Source organism: Bacillus rossius, chromosome 14 (assembly GCF_032445375.1).
Source record: "Bacillus rossius redtenbacheri isolate Brsri chromosome 14, Brsri_v3, whole genome shotgun sequence".
Taxonomy (NCBI): domain Eukaryota; kingdom Metazoa; phylum Arthropoda; class Insecta; order Phasmatodea; family Bacillidae; genus Bacillus; species Bacillus rossius.
In genome coordinates this window covers 11,334,956-11,351,996 of record NC_086341.1, presented here as the reverse complement: position 1 = coordinate 11,351,996, position 17,041 = coordinate 11,334,956, and the positions used below count along the sequence as shown (strand labels likewise).

The following is a 17,041-nucleotide window of genomic DNA, read 5'->3' as shown; positions in this document are numbered from 1 at the left end:
CCATAGTCGCCATAGCTGCCCCGGCAGCGAATTCGAGTGGCGGGTGCGGAAACTACGTGAGATTCGCGTCACCATCATCATCTACGCTCACTGTCCCGTCTCCCTGTGTGTAAGGTCTAAGGGCTGAGGAGACATCTGACTGTCTGTTTAACTGAGTGACGCAGGGGTCCGAGGTGGTGACTATGCTTTATATACTTATATAAAGGCTTCACGCACCTACCACATAAGCGTGCAAACGTGGCCACCCCCTGTCATCTTTTAGCAGATCTATGAACTGTGCTCACCAGTAAGGACTCATTACCTACTCCCAAAGGGCTGAAATCCGAATTTGTTCCATTGGTGGATCTTTTACATGGCAGGGGTGAGTTTAACAACCCATTATTACAATGGGCCCCGCTACCTGGAATGATACGCTATTCAGACGTGGAATGGTTCTGAAGATTAACAGCTACACACAGAGGTTGAGAGAACCCATCCCAACATGCTACACCACTGCAACCTCCAGCTGCCGGATACCCCAGGAGACCACCAGTGCAAGGCCCTCCCCCCACTGTGGGTCTGATAAATACCGACACGGCCCATACCTCTCACATCACTGGGACCCCTCGGTCACCCAGTTGCTCGTGATCCAGCCGAGGTTACCCCCCTCTGCTAGCTTTGCAGGCACAACACAAGCCGGAAAAGGCGCAACTTTGCAATGTTATAACCTTATTTTATAATTACTAAAGAAACTGATATAGCTGAAACCATTTACCCTTAGTTTGAGGTACCTTAATATCTTTTATGTGTCAAACACACAGTATCACGACTAATATTTTCTGTGAAAAAACAATTCTCCTGAACCTCTACATCACAACTTTCACGGCAGGTAGGCGGGCCCCTTAAGTAGCTCACGACTTCCACTCCTCATCAGAGTGGGGACTCCTCTGAGTCACCCCCCTGTCAGAGCGCACGCCGGGACCGTGGCGCCGAGCTCCTCGTGGTTCGCAGCTTCACCACAAGATCGAGCCACAGGGCTGGGTGAGCCCCGCCGCGCTGCAGTTCGACCCCAGCGGCGGGTCGTACGTGACGGTGCTGAGCCAGCCGCAGGGGGGGCAGCTGGGCGACTTCAACCACGTGACCCTGGTGAGGGACGGCGTCGAGACGCCCCTCACGTCGGGCGCCTACGTCGTCGTCAGCGTCTACGGCTGGGATGCCGCCACCGGCAACATGTGAGCAGCCAGCGGGTTGCCTACTGCAGATGACATATTTTCTTTGTAACCCCCTCCACAACAATTTATTTAAATACCCATATGGCACTTGTTTATGCAAAAACTGATTACCCTTGTCGATAACCTATTTGTAGGATATTCACCACACAGTGTCCTTGAAGTGATCTAGAACCACCCCACTTCCTCTGCTTGATGAAACTAAACCATTTATTACACAATGTGGAGGTACACACTGGAGGTTACAATTTGTAGCAAATATGGTGACGAAAAACATGCAAAGAGTATTATGGTTGTCTTTCATTACACTCTGATGAATCATCATCTTGATTTACCCTATCGAGCTGTATAATAAGTTTCGCTTAAAAAAAGTGATAGTTATATTTTTAGTGTATTCAAAATTACGAACCTGATATCATGACTGCAGATTTATTTAGGTCACTGTGATGTCGAGCCCTTGTGATGTCCGCAGATACTTCTTGGCGACGGGCCGGAACTCGTCCACCCAGAGGCACGTGTATGCAGTGTCCCAGGATGGCTCAAGTGACACCTGCCTGTCCTGCTCGGTGCGAACCCCAGAAGGCAATCCTTGCGCCTATGCCTCCGCGTCCTTCAGCAAGGACTTCTCTCACTACGCCCTGGTCTGCTCCGGCCCAGACCCCGCCTTCGCCGAGGTGTACAAGGTACATGAGACCGCAAGCACTGTGGCAGGGACATCGGGACTCAGACATTCGGGTTAGGTTGTGTCGGGACACAGCTGCAAGTTTGTAACCTTTATACATCGTGTTCATGGGATGTTAAAAAAATGACGTATTTCCAATCACTGGTTTATAATTTCAACAATGTTATTTATGTTATAATTTTAGTACATACTATACTGCATCCGATCTCTTATTGGTAGGGGCATGCACTCATATCAGTCTGGGGAATGTCATTCATCTTAGCTATCTTCTTCTCACTGCAGTGTCCAGTCCATTCAGCACTGGTGAGTGGCATCTTTTTGGAACTGCCACAAACTTTTACTTCTTCTGATTATTTGTGCTTTCAATTTAGATTGCAACGCTGATTACACGTGCCTCGACATTGTAATTTTTTTTCCCATTATTCTTTGTGATTTTTGTTCAATATTTTTATATCATACACATTGTAAAAATGTATAAAATATTGTTAAAATATGTCACTGGTTCTGCAGAAAAAGAATTTTATGTGATTCAATATGGTTAGTGCATGTGTCCAATATCTGCTCTCAAAGTAGATGAGTCAGCTGGAATCGAACATTCGAAAATTTGGCTTATTACTCATAATAACTTGTAAATTTACAAAATCTGTTTGTAATGGTGCATGCATAAACTCTTATCCTACATACACACACACACATGTATATGGAAACTCGAATATATTAAGTCCAGTTTATATTTTGTGACATTTCAAATCCATCCTATTTTCATTACTCTCCACTTTTAAAACTGGCATCCCATTTCATATGATGTATTCATATCGAAAAAAAATAATAGAGTGCAGGCTACTATGGAGAGTTTCTTCAACCTTCCTTGGTCACAATCCGCTTGAATGTATTCTCTCCACCAATATGTTTTCCATCCCTCTACTTCCCCTTCCATACCACGTACCGCTCATGCTGCTTACCTCCATGCTGGCAGCTCGCAAGATGTTTGGCTCGCACTATATTTTAATATGAACCCCATTTCTGTATCTACAACCAAGGTAATTTCTTCTACAGGTCTGTAAGATCGATGTTATGATTTTTGGCGCAGTAAAAGGTAGCAATGTGGCACAGTGGGACAATGGACTCGCATTACAGAGCACCTGTGTTGCCATTCTGGTCCGGTCTTGCAGGATTTCCCGAAGTAACTCTAAGCAAACGCTGGGATCTTATTAAAGGTCACGGACCTTTACTTTCGTAATATCTTTGTTCTGTGTTGTTGAGTGTTTCCATTTGTAATGACCTCACTGTCGACAACAACCCGTTCATTTTTTTTTTTCAGCTGTGAACACAATTTAATTATTTAGAGGTGTATTTTTTCTACATGGAGATGGATGAACTCAATCTCCCAATCAAAGGAATCTAAGGAAAGGATTCGGCCATGGTCTACAATAAGTATAGACCTAAAAAATTCGCGGATTCATTTCGCGACAGTCTGGAATCCAAAAAAACGTTTGCCTTTTATACTGCATCAGTGATTGGGCCAAAGTTTATCTGAATGACACTCGGCCAATGAAAAACTCAACAAAAGAAGTATCAAATCACTAGCGTCCCAGTTAACAGGCGTCACGAGTCAGCAGCCAATGAGCAGGTGTAGTTTTCCCGCGTGCGTAGAGGATCATGGAGTCTATCCTACAGGTCATTGAAATCGCGAATTTTTCCGGTCTCTAACAATAAGGAATCATAAAAGAATTTGCCTGGAGTGATTCCGGGGCAAACCGTGGAGTCATCACGAAACGAACGTGGCCGGGCACAAGTGACGTCGGCGGTGAAGCTGATCCCGAAAAGGTGATGAGTGATGGTAACCGCTGCAGACGACGACGGCGCGTGTTGCAGGCGACAGGGCTGGATGCGCAGCCACTGCTGTGGGAGGACAACGAGGCGTACCGGAGGAACGTGTCGTCGCGGAGCTACCCGGAGCTGTACACCACCCAGGTGCCGGTGGACGGTGGGTTCACCGCCACGGCGAGGCTGTGGCTGCCGCCAGGCCTGGACCGCAGCGGCGCCACCAAGTACCCGCTGCTCGTGTTTGTGTGAGTCTCCGTCGTCTCTGTCTCTCTTCTAGCACTCTGCTCCCCCAATTGTGCTTTACAAGCTTCTGTGAACTATTGCTGAATGTACTTTATCAAAGTCATCAGAAACACTCTGTTCCCCCAGTGCGTTACAAGCTTCTGTGAACTATTGCTGAATGTATTTTATCAAAGTCATCATAAACACTCTGTTCCCCCAGTGCGTTACAAGCTTCTGTGAACTATTGTTGAATGTACTTTATCAAAGTCACCAGAAACACTCTGTTCCCCCAGTGCTTTACATGCTTCTGTGAACTATTTTTGAATGTACTTTATCAAAGTCACTAGAAACACTCTGTTCTTCCAGTGCGTTACAAGCTTCTATGAACTATTGTTGAATGTACTTGATCAAAGTCACCAGAAACACTCTGTTCCCCCAGTGCGTTACAAGCTTCTGTGAACTATTGCTGAATGTACTTGATCAAAGTCACCAGAAACACTCTGTTCCCCCAGTGATTTACATGCTTCTGTGAACTATTGCTGAATGTACTTTATCAAAGTCACTAGAAACACTCTGTTCCCCGGTGTTTTACGAGCTTCTATGTATTAGGCTGTATAGAATGCTAAATGTACTTTATCAAAGTCACCAGAAACACTCTGTTCCCCAGTGTTTTACAAGCTTCTATGAATTAGGCTGTAGATATTGCTAAACGTATTTTATCAAAGTCACCAGACCCGTATTTCGATCTTCTCTCTTATACATGCCCAGCACTGTTTTTCGGACGAAAGCGGGTACGTATATTACCCATGACAATGATACACCTGAAGAGGCCCACCTAGTCAAGTTTGTATTTATGTAAGTGGGGCAGGATCATAGGTGCGATGCAGTTTCAACTCTCAGTGCAAGGCATTTAACCGGAATGCAATCTCCTGATACTGTGTAAGGCAGCTGTGAGATTTGAGCAGTGATCAAAATGTTATATGGCAGAGAAATTAAAATAAATTTTTGCTGGAAGTCCCTTGACTGCATTTGAAAAATTTCACCGGAAGTTTCATACCTACAATTTATTTTGAAAACACTTGTTTTGGCTATTTTTACTGTTATAAAATTATAGTTTAAAAATTAAGTGAGAAAATAGATCCACTCACCCACATTCAGAAAGTGGCTGTTCCATAAGTTATAATATACCAGTGCAGACACATAAAGGTTTTCCGGAAATCGATGGGCATAAATTTAATGGTTGGCATGTGTTCTGGCCCCAGCTACAACACTGTGTGGTCGTGTGGAAGATGACAGCTGTGGGGTGGTTGGTCTTCTCTCACCTGGTACTGTGGAACGTGGTCGTATCCCGTGGGGACTGAAGGGGTTGGGAAGGGGGGACCTTCAGGCTGCTAAGGACCCTCTTGCTACACACAAAGGACTCAGTGCATTTCGCAGCATTAGAGATGTTGGACATGTCTGTGCGCAATGACGTAATTCGTAACTACATATTTCTCCGGTAAATAAGCATAAGGAAACGAATGTAATTGTTTCATTATGCTGTCAAACAGCAGGAATCACAAGGATTTTTTTTGTTGTGGAAACATAAGTCTGGAAACACAATCGTGCAAATTTACAGACTCGAACAATAGCAAGCAAATTTAGATTTCCGAGGCAGAGAAAATGTATGCTGGCAACGCCGTGGAAACAGGCCCATTGCGAACCTAGGCCCGAGGAAAAGTGCACCCATTGAATCCTCCTATACTGGAGGAGGGGGAGTTGACGATGTCACAGGAGCAGGAGTCGCTCCGTGGAGGCTAGGCCCGAGGAAAAGTGCACCCAATGAATCCTACTGTACTGATGGGGGGGGGGGGAGGGGGGAGTTGACGATGTCACAGGAGCAGGAGTCGCTCCGTGGAGGCTAGGCCCGAGGAAAAGTGCACCCAATGAATCCTACTGTACTGATGGGGGGGGGGGGAGGGGGGAGTTGACGATGTCACAGGAGCAGGAGTCGCTCCGTGGAGGCTAGACCCGAGGAAAAGTGCACCCAATGAATCCTACTGTACTGATGGGGGGGGGGGGGGAGGGGGGAGTTGACGATGTCACAGGAGCATGAGTCGCTCCGTGGAGGCTAGGCCCGAGGAAAAGTGTGTGCCGGCAGCAAGGAGACATTTATGAGTGTGACGTCATCGCTAAACAAGAATCTTGCCTCCTTCTTCCTCTCCTTCTTATTGCCCCCTCCCTGGTGGTCAGTACTGCCTTCCCTCCTTTTCTCCTACTCCAGTCTTCTCTCTGCGCATGCGCTCTATCGGCCGGTCGCCCTGGTAATTGCAACATCTGCCTGACGTTCTTATTATTTTAGGTTCGAACGAGGTAACATGTAAATAATTGGGTAGCAGGTAGTTCTCTGTGTCCGACGTGTGTGGGCAGCACGAAGGTTAGGGTATGTGATTAAATTTGGATTAGCCTTTTTCCTAAATTTGTTTTTTTGGATTGCCTTCGGAAATTTTGTTTGGGCTTACCATTAATTATATCGTGTAGGAACCATTTTTGTGCAATAATGTAGCTCAGTCGTTTGATGGGCTGTATTGCCTTTGGGCTTTGCCCAGTGTTATCAAGTTTTTTTTTTTTTAAGGTCAACTTTAATGTTCACGAGTGGTCGGTGCGAGGCACACTCTATGTTAAAAGGTACGGCGGGCCCGGCTCCAAGCAGATAACTGACGCCTTCACGCTGAGCTTCGGCACGTACCTGGCGACGAACCGCAGCGTCATCTACGGCCTCGTCGACGGGCGCGGCTCGGGTCTGCGCGGCAACAAACTGCTGTTCCAGCTGAACAACCGGCTGGGCACCGTCGAGATCCAGGACCAGATCTCCGTCACCAGGTGAGAGCGAGCAGCGTCGCAGTGCAGCCTCACGGGGGTCGGGAGACAAGGACATCCAACTGTATTCACTGCACCACGACAGGTGAGCAGCCAGTGAGGGGTGTCCGAGGGGTCAGGACCAGATCTCCGTCACCAGGTGAGAGCCGCGTCGCCAGTGCATCCTCATGGTGGTTGGGAGACAAGTACATCCCACTGCATTCACTGCACCACGACAGGTGAGCAGCCAGTGAGGGGTGTCCGAGGGGTCAGGACCAGATCTCCGTCACCAGGTGAGAGCCGCGTCGCCAGTGCATCCTCATGGTGGTTGGGAGACAAGTACATCCCACTGCATTCACTGCACCACGACAGGTGAGCAGCCAGTGAGGGGTGTCCGAGGGGTCAGGACCAGATCTCCGTCACCAGGTGAGAGCCGCGTCGCCAGTGCATCCTCATGGTGGTTGGGAGACAAGGACATCCCACTGCATTCACTGCACCACGACAGGTGAGCAGCCAGTGAGGGGTGTCCGAGGGGTCAGGACCAGATCTCCGTCACCAGGTGAGAGCCGCGTCGCCAGTGCATCCTCATGGTGGTTGGGAGACAAGGACATCCCACTGCATTCACTGCACCACGACAGGTGAGCAGCCAGTGAGGGGTTTCCGAGGGGTCAGGACCAGATATCCGTCACCAGGTGAGAGCGAGCAGCGTCGCAGTGCAGCCTCACGGGGGTTGGGAGACAAGGACATCCCACTGCATTCACTGCACCACGACAGGTGAGCAGCCAGTGAGGGGTTTCCGAGGGGTCAGGACCAGATATCCGTCACCAGGTGAGAGCGAGCAGCGTCGCAGTGCAGCCTCACGGGGGTTGGGAGACAAGGACATCCCACTGCATTCACTGCACCACGACAGGTGAGCAGCCAGTGAGGGGTTTCCGAGGGGTCAGGACCAGATATCCGTCACCAGGTGAGAGCGAGCAGCGTCGCAGTGCAGCCTCACGGGGGTTGGGAGACTAGGACATCCCACTGCATTCACTGCACCACGACAGGTGAGCAGCCAGTGAGGGGTTTCCGAGGGGTCAGGACCAGATATCCGTCACCAGGTGAGAGCGAGCAGCGTCGCAGTGCAGCCTCACGGGGGTTGGGAGACTAGGACATCCCACTGCATTCACTGCACCACGACAGGTGAGCAGCCAGTGAGGGGTTTCCGAGGGGTCAGGACCAGATATCCGTCACCAGGTGAGAGCGAGCAGCGTCGCAGTGCAGCCTCACGGGGGTTGGGAGACTAGGACATCCCACTGCATTCACTGCACCACGACAGGTGAGCAGCCAGTGAGGGGTTTCCGAGGGGTCAGGACCAGATATCCGTCACCAGGTGAGAGCGAGCAGCGTCGCAGTGCAGCCTCACGGGGGTTGGGAGACTAGGACATCCCACTGCATTCATTGCACCACGACAGGTGAGCAGCCAGTGAGGGGTTTCCGAGGGGTCAGGACCAGATCTCCGTCACCAGGTGAGAGCGAGCAGCGTCGCAGTGCAGCCCTCATTGGTAGAGACACCGGAAATTTCGCGGATTCATTTAGTCGCAAGATAGAACGCAAACCTTCACACTCTCGCACTGTGTTCATGATTGGCACTCAGTTGTTTGGACACGCCCCTCTACGATCGTGAGCCAATGACAGTGGCGTAGCCAGGATTTGTGTATGGGGAGTGTTATGAAGCATGGCCCCCCCCACCCTCCCCCGTATTAAAGCGGGGGGGTCCGGGGGTCCTCCCCCGGGAAAATTTTGATTTTAAGGTGTAAAATAGAGCTATTTTAGCAGTTTTCGGTAATTAAATTTAAATTTTGTAATGGTAAAATTTTTATTAATTTTAATATGAAATTTGTTTGAGTGATGAATAAGAAAAAATTAAAAGATTTGGTGCTAGGGGGGGCTTGAACCCCTAAACCCCCCCCCCCTGGCTACGCCCCTGGCCAATGATGCCCAGCTAGGAGAGAAGTAAGCGAATCAGGTAGTGCCAAATAACATGGATAAAAATGTTCTCGCTAAGAAATCAACCAATGGGAAAGTAAACATGGGTCGAGCACACCTATAACTTTGTATTCTATCCGGAGGCCAGAAGAATCCGCGAAATTTACGGGTCTCTGCTCATTGGGCATCTTACTGCATTAACTGCACCACAACAGGTGGTCGCAGTGCGTCCTCAGGGGGGTCGGGAGACAAGGACATCAAACTGCATTCACTGGACCACGACAGGTGAGCAGCGAATGAAGGAGTGTCCGAGGGGTCAAGACCAAAGAACAAATCCATCCATTTGTTTCTTTTCATACAACTCTACAATTGCATTCCGAGCTTGACAAATTTTGCACACGTGACCTTCAAAACAGGAGGAAGTGTCTACTTGAGATTTTAAAATATCTTCCCTCACATCCTTTGTTTTCCAGTCCTTACAGTAGAATTATACTATACTTCGTTAAATATTGCATACCTGACAATCATTATAAGAGTGAACTTACTGCATACATCTGATCTTGAAAAATACCTACATCCATCCTCTTCAATAGAACTTTAAAATGCAAGGCCCATTTATTGTTTTTTTTTACTGTGGCTATAAGTAGTTTTGTTTTGGTTGTATTCTACTTAAACAAAATCTGCAGTTTTATTCGAGCTTGGTAAAATCTATCACAATAATTGATATCAGGTGAAATAGGAGGACGATTACAGCCTACTTGAGATTTCTATTAAAATATCCCTTTATAACCTCTTTATATATACTGCATAAAGCCCATACTCTGCAAGGTAAGTCAACTAGCATATTATATAGAGAGATGCTTGTCATGCATGCACGAAAGCCATCATTGACTTACAGTTTGCCTTAAGAAGTATCAAAATCAGCTGGCGTGCACATGGCCATTCCCTTTTCATTTATTTAATTTATACACTTCAACATAAACAAATTTGATGCAGAAGATACATAAATGCACTGGTAAAAAAACGGGAATCATTTACTGCACTGAAACTTAGATATAAAAAAAGTGCTGCGAGGGTACATAACCTCAGAAACCCACCGACTTCTTCCGCCATGACAAACATTATTTCACAAATGTATTGAACTTTGTGCACGTGAATCGTATCCATACTAAGTTCTTGGACGAAACGTAATCCATCTCTTCCCTCTTCTCCATTTCCCCTCCCTGCCACAAATCTGTTCTTGGCTGCAACGCACGTTTGAAGTGGAAATGCGCACTTCAATATTATCATCCACCTTGAATGATGAATTGAAATATTCAATTCATTCACTTGAAAACAAAATAAAACCAAACAATAAAGTACACGATGGAGGTTCACACGTGAGGATCACAGCTGCAACATACACGGCGATGCGAAACCTGCAAAGAGGTACATTTGTCTGACTCTCCACTTTATTCGTTAGTCCCCCCCCCCCCCCACCGTCCTTCCATCCTTTCTTTGTCGTAAAGCTCAGCAATACTGGGCGTCGGACTTCTCGTACTGCTCTGATGACATGACATGTAACTCACCATCTTGGCGCGTCGTGCCGCAGGTTTCTGCAGGAGACTCTCCCATACGTGGACGCGGAGCGCACGGGCATCTGGGGCTGGAGCTACGGCGGCTACGCCACGGCCATGGCGCTGGCCAGGGACACAGGGGGCGTGTTCCAGTGCGGCGCGTCCGTGGCACCCGTCACCAGCTGGATATACTACGGCGAGTTCCCTCTCAGGCCACAAAGCCGCCTGCCCCCCGACTGCCTTCGTGGTGGCAGTCCCGTGGCAATTCGTGATGGGGACGATCACCCACAATTTTCAACCACATCCCCCCGATGAAAGCCCCGAAAAACTTAAAAAAAAAAAAAAAAAAAAAAAAAAAACGTTTTCTCCCATTGGCGAGATGGGGCAGGTGGAGGAGGGGTTGTTTGATGGTAGCGACCATTTTCTAATTCAAAAAAATTGGCTGTCTGTAAAGTCGGTTTACGGACGATAGTTTATCGTGACGTCACAACAAAACATTGATGAAATGATTGCATACTTTTATGAATAAAATTGAATAATTTTTTTATTGAATTATCATTATTTTTTATGGATACAAAAAAAGGAGTGAAATGAAATCTACAATTGAATTGATAAATTTACTTTTGTTTGCACTCATTAATTCGAATATGTTTATTACTTTAACGAAGAGATTATTTTAACTATAACTTTTATACTAATTTGCTATTTTAATTATTCCAATCTGTGTTATTCTGTTAAGGATAGGACGATGATAGGAAAAGTAGGGAACGAATGGGAGTGTTTCAAGTTTAATGTGCCTCGAAAAAGTCAAATCGATGGTTGTTCCAATCGAGTGGAAGAGAGATAGATTCGGCGCAAGCGTACAATGTGCGTAACGGGACACAGCGTAACGGGACAATGTGCGTAACGGGACACAGCGTAACGGGACAATGTGCGTAACGGGACACTTTTTAGTGCGTGAAGCCGGCGTTCATCGAATTTTTAGACGTTCTCACGTCAATAAAACTATCGATAACAAAAATAGTCTGCTCCATAGTTGCGACAATGACATTTCAAGACACCAGAAATCTGCGTAAAAACCTAAGTGGCCCATTATATAATCAGGATAATATTTGTGTTGGTGAGGTGGGATGATATGTACCATTCTCGCTGGTGCTTCTAGCGCAATATCGCCTCTGCGCGCAGGGCTCTGAACTGGCGCGCAGTCTTCTTGTCATGAGATTCGACAAGTAATCAAAACGTTTTACTGCGGAGAACTGCAGAAAAAATATGCAATGCAAGATTCTTGACTGCTTTCAAGAATCTCTAACAGGTGTTTAGTGCCTGAAATTTATTATAAACACGCGACTTTCAGCTACCTTCACTCTTCTAAAATTAAAAGTTCAAAAATGAAGTCTGGAAACGAAACTAATCATCTGACACTAGGTTATTCTTAAAGGATTTTTTGTCAAGTTTCTACTCGGATATCTTGAGCCTTTTTTTAAAATCCCGTGGTTTGTTCTGAAACTCTGCATGCCATATGTGTAGCTCTTCACTTCTGTTTGGCTCTGCTACAACTCGAGATAACATTCACCCTGCAACTGCGACGATCTCTCCTATTTCGGGGGAGTGGGAGTGTATAACGGGATCCGTGCCGCAGACTCAATCTACACGGAGCGCTTCATGGGGCTGCCGACGGCCGAGGACAACGCGGCCGGCTACGACGAGGCGGACGTCAACCGGCGGGCGGAGAACTTCAGGGACAAGGGGTTCCTCCTGCTGCACGGCACGGCGGACGACAACGTGCACTACCAGCACTCCATGGCGCTGTCCAGGAGCCTCGAGCTGAAGGACATTCTCTTCTCTGAAGTGGTGGGCGACACCGCTGACGAGCGCTGCCCACTCTCCCGATCATCACACCTCATATGCCTCCGTTCATCAGATCTTGATCCCTCAGAAACAAATAAAAGGCCACATTATCACATCTCATATGACTCTGTTCAACAGATCTTGATCCCTCATAAACAAATAAAAGGCCACATTATCACATCTCATATGACTCTGTTCAACAGATCTTGATCCCTCAGAAACAAATAAAATACCACATTATCACACCTCATATGACTCTGTTCATCAGATCTTGATCCCTCAAAAACAAATAAAAGGCCACATTATCACGTCTCATATGACTCTGTTCGACAGATCTTGATCCCTCAGAAACAAATAAAATACCACATTATCACACCTCATATGACTCTGTTCATCAGATCTTGATCCCTCAAAAACAAATAAAAGGCCACATTATCACGTCTCATATGACTCTGTTCGACAGATCTTGATCCCTCAGAAACAAATAAAAGGCCACATTATCACATCTCATATGACTCTGTTCAACAGATCTTGATCCCTCAGAAACAAATAAAATACCACATTATCACACCTCATATGACTCTGTTCATCAGATCTTGATCCCTCAAAAACAAATAAAAGGCCACATTATCACGTCTCATATGACTCTGTTCGACAGATCTTGATCCCTCAGAAACAAATAAAATACCACATTATCACACCTCATATGACTCTGTTCATCAGATCTTGATCCCTCAAAAACAAATAAAAGGCCACATTATCACGTCTCATATGACTCTGTTCATCAGATCTTGATCCCTCAAAAACAAATAAAAGGCCACATTATCACATCTCATATGACTCTGTTCAACAGATCTTGATCCCTCAGAAACAAATAAAATACCACATTATCACACCTCATATGACTCTGTTCATCAGATCTTGATCCCTCAAAAACAAATAAAAGGCTACATTATCACGTCTCATATGACTCTGTTCGACAGATTTTGATCCCTCAAAAACAAATAAAAGGCCACATTACCATACCTCATATGCCTCTGTTCATCAGATCTTAATCCCTCAGAAACAAATAGAAGGCCACATTATCACATCTCATATGCCTCTGTTCAACAGATCTTGATCCCTCAAAAACAAATAAAAGGCCACATTATCACACCTCATATGCCTCTGTTCATCAGATCTTGATCCTTCAAAAACAAATGAAAGGCCATTGTTACCTATTCAACTAAAAATCAAACTGTTTACATTTCAGAGTTTTAACTGTGTATGTGTCAGGTTAAACCTGTGAGTCTTAATAAGTCAGCAAAACAAATAAATACTGAAAGCTTTTTATTGATTCTACATTTTTAGGGAAATTTTATTATATAACACATTACGACTTATCACATAAAATTTTCATCCCAACAAATTTAAGTTATAAAAATTTGATTAATAAATTTTAAAAAACTTAATTTTGGCTATTTCATATACAAATGTACTGGAAAATTATTGTCATTTTAATACCAAAAAAAAACTAATAAAATATACAATTTATAATAATGAAATTCTTAAAATCGAACTTTTGATCAGTTATAAAGACTCTTGTAAAATTATATTTTTGCTGCAGTGAAAAAAATCAACAACTTATAATGCAAAATCGATGTAGGCCTATTAATCGTAATAATAATATGTTGATTTTGAATGGATCCAAAACTAATATTATTCATCAGTCTGTGGGCAGTCCTTAAACATGATTGTGATTATAGTTCTCCTCCCCCTATTCATGAAATTATGGTATTTCATTTTGTACATTTTATGTGCTAATTAATATTTCAATGTGAGAGTATATTGCAGCACAAGGGTTAAATATTACAGTACAAAAGAGGGTACCAACTCTCAGTTACATAACAAAATGGAAAAATATAAAATAAAATCATAAGATTTTAGAAATTTTAATTTCTAACGCTTTTTTTTAATATTCGTCACTTCAGTAAAAAAATTGTAAAATACTATCTTATGGCATTAAAATTGTAAGTAGATTATACACATTCATAATTAATATTTTTATAGTGGGTTAAAACATTTTTTAAGAAACCATTCCTCCAAATGACAATAATTTTACAAAAGCAGGCCATTGCGCTTCATACAGTGGGCCTTTGTTTTCTAATTTTCTATGAAAAATTCTCACTATACACAATTTTCACAGCAATAAGACTTAAACGTTCTATTGAATACACCAATGCCTCCTTCAAAGCTCTGTTGTACTTATGATTTTTTCTGCGACATACAAAGAAGATCTAAATAACGCACATGTTTCTGAAGTGTTTAATCCACGACTAACAGTTTTGTAATCTTATTAATTACAATGGTTCCAAAATAAATCGGAAACGTACACATTCCTTAAAAATCATGAGCTATGATATAACATGTTGGGAGAGAAAACTCGCCATCTGATTTACTACATGGAAGCTAAAACACCAATCACACACCAATCACGTACATAACTATATTCATTGTTTGTTTAATTTATTATAATGTTTGTTATGCTGTTAGAAAAGATTATTTTTTTCATTGTTCCTCTTCATTTTCAGAGCTACCCGGACGAGAACCACAGCATAGGGACCTTTCCCTTCCACGTTTATCTCACAATGGACAACTTTTGGAAGAAATGCTTCAAGTGAACCTCGCCACCGATGTTTGTAAATTTGCTTGATAAATATTTAATGGATACAAACACGAGCTTTATTCATTAACTCGTACTTGATTTCTTGGTTATTCCTTTAAAACAACAACATAGCATGGCTAAGATCATAGAACCTAAGGTTCATCCATCGGAAGCCGTCTAAAAATTCATGGATCTGGGTACTGGTCAGCTACAAGACGTTCCTCCGGATACACGGCACTACCAGCACTCTATGGAACTTGCAGAGAGCATCGAGCTCAGGGCCGGTGCAAGGTTAATTGGCGCCCTAGGCGAAAAACCTTAAGGTCCCCCCCCCCCCCCCGCCCGGACACCCCAAAAAATTTTTTCCTTGCCTCAAAATACATCACGTAAGCCTACGATTTTGTCAACAATCAAATGTAAGCAGGCTTGTTTTTTTTTTTTACTTTTTTACTTATTACAAATCATAAACAGGTCACCGTGGACTTTTAATAATTACTTATATCAATATAAACATTCCGAATTGTTACAAAAATCCATTTTCATCTAGTTTCAATAATCGTTAAACATATTGTATCAGCTGTTATGTGTCGTGCTGCGCCGCCCCCAGCTACTTGGCGCCCTAGTCGGTTACCTAGTTCGCCTATATGGACGCGCCGGCCCTGATCGAGCTGGAAGAACATACTCTCCACTGAACTGGTATACGATATCGCTGACGAACGCTACCTATCGCTAGAAGCCTATTCGCATTAAACTCCCTATCATAACAACTCAATTTATCCTCTTCTTCAGATTATGATTCCAATTTCTACTTCTGAAAGAAACTGTAACGCCTGGTTTATCCATCCGCATACTAAATTTTTGATCGTTACTATACGTTCACCAATGCATTAAAAATATTTAAAGTTTAGACTTGAAAATAAATAAAATAAAGTTCAGTCCAATAATTACAGTCTGTTGATATCCTAGAAGTACAAGGAAAAGCACCCTTCAGCTCCTAATATAGGTGGACGTTATAAAATCCCACTGCAAATGAATCTCATAAAAATGGTTACATAGTAATTAAATTCACAAAACCTAATCAACACTGCAATGAAACAATGATTGGCTTGCTTGTATACAAATTCAATGATAATGGATTGTTGATTAAAATAAATGTGAGTTAAAAAAAAAGTAAAATCTGAATTTATTCACACTGGATTCCCAAATTACAAATTAAATATAGCAATAATCATAATAATTATAATATTTTTCCCACGGTTAAAGTATCTATCAACATCCATAACGAAATTATTATATTCTCAGTCATCAGTTCTAATGGCATCGATGAAATAGATTTATTACAACTTACTTAACGTCATATGCATAGGGACAGGAAAAATTCGCGGGTTCAATGACCTCTAGGATGAACTCCATAGTTCTACGTACAACGTACACTCGGTCAAATGTCTCCCACTCATTGGCTGCTGTCTTGTGAGACGTCCCAACGTAGCAGCCTGTGATTCGATAAAGCTTTGGTCGGATGTTTCTCATTGGCACAGAGTCATCCAGGTGAGTTGTGAGCCAATGTCAGAGGCAGCACTGAGGTATAACTATTTGTATTTTAGCCTATCGCGAAATGAATTCACAAATTTTTCCGGTCTCTACATATGCATATTGGCATAACATTAAACTTTATTTTGAATTTGGCTCTCCCTCTCCAGATCCCATAATCATTTTATGAACTTTTTAATAATATTATTAAAGCTTTCAAGGTTAAATTTTATCAAAACGCAATGGCTAAATTACAGGCAAAAATAGGGCATCAACTCTCACTTACATAATAATGTAGGGAAGATTAAAAAAACTCAGATATTTTTAGATATTATTGTTCTGGGTGGCAGTGATCGCTAAAGCGTAGAGACCGGAAAAATTCGCGATTTCGATGACCTGTAGGATATAATCCATGATCCTCTATGCACTCGGGAAAATTACATTTGCTCATTGGCTACTGACTCGTATCACCTGTTAACTGGGACTCTAGTGATTCGATACTTCTTTTGTTAAGGGTTTTTCATTGGCCGAGTATCATTCAGATAAACTCTGGGCCAATCACTGATGCAGTAAAAGGGCAAACGTTTTTGGATTTTAGACTATCACGAAATGAATCTGCGATTTTTTCCGGTCTCTACTAATGCGTCATGCTTGCATGCAGAGGGTCGTGGGTTTGATCCCCACATAACGGCATAATTCAAATTCACGAGTGCTGAGT

The 17,041-nt window shown here is 43.8% G+C and overlaps 1 protein-coding gene across 1 annotated transcript in view; it reads left to right on the top strand.

Annotated features, from left to right (window-relative positions):
* Window positions 1-14,862, top strand: part of LOC134539145 (venom dipeptidyl peptidase 4-like) — a 55,603-nt gene extending 40,741 nt beyond the window's left edge. Inside the window, exons 10-16 of the mRNA XM_063380900.1 lie at window positions 991-1,211; window positions 1,681-1,891; window positions 3,766-3,962; window positions 6,607-6,801; window positions 10,337-10,497; window positions 11,941-12,152; window positions 14,720-14,862. Coding sequence (XP_063236970.1) covers window positions 991-1,211; window positions 1,681-1,891; window positions 3,766-3,962; window positions 6,607-6,801; window positions 10,337-10,497; window positions 11,941-12,152; window positions 14,720-14,809 — 1,287 coding nt within the window. The 3' untranslated portion in view covers window positions 14,810-14,862. The remainder of the gene's footprint in view (window positions 1-990; window positions 1,212-1,680; window positions 1,892-3,765; window positions 3,963-6,606; window positions 6,802-10,336; window positions 10,498-11,940; window positions 12,153-14,719) is intronic.
* Window positions 14,863-17,041: the final 2,179 nt, after the last annotated feature.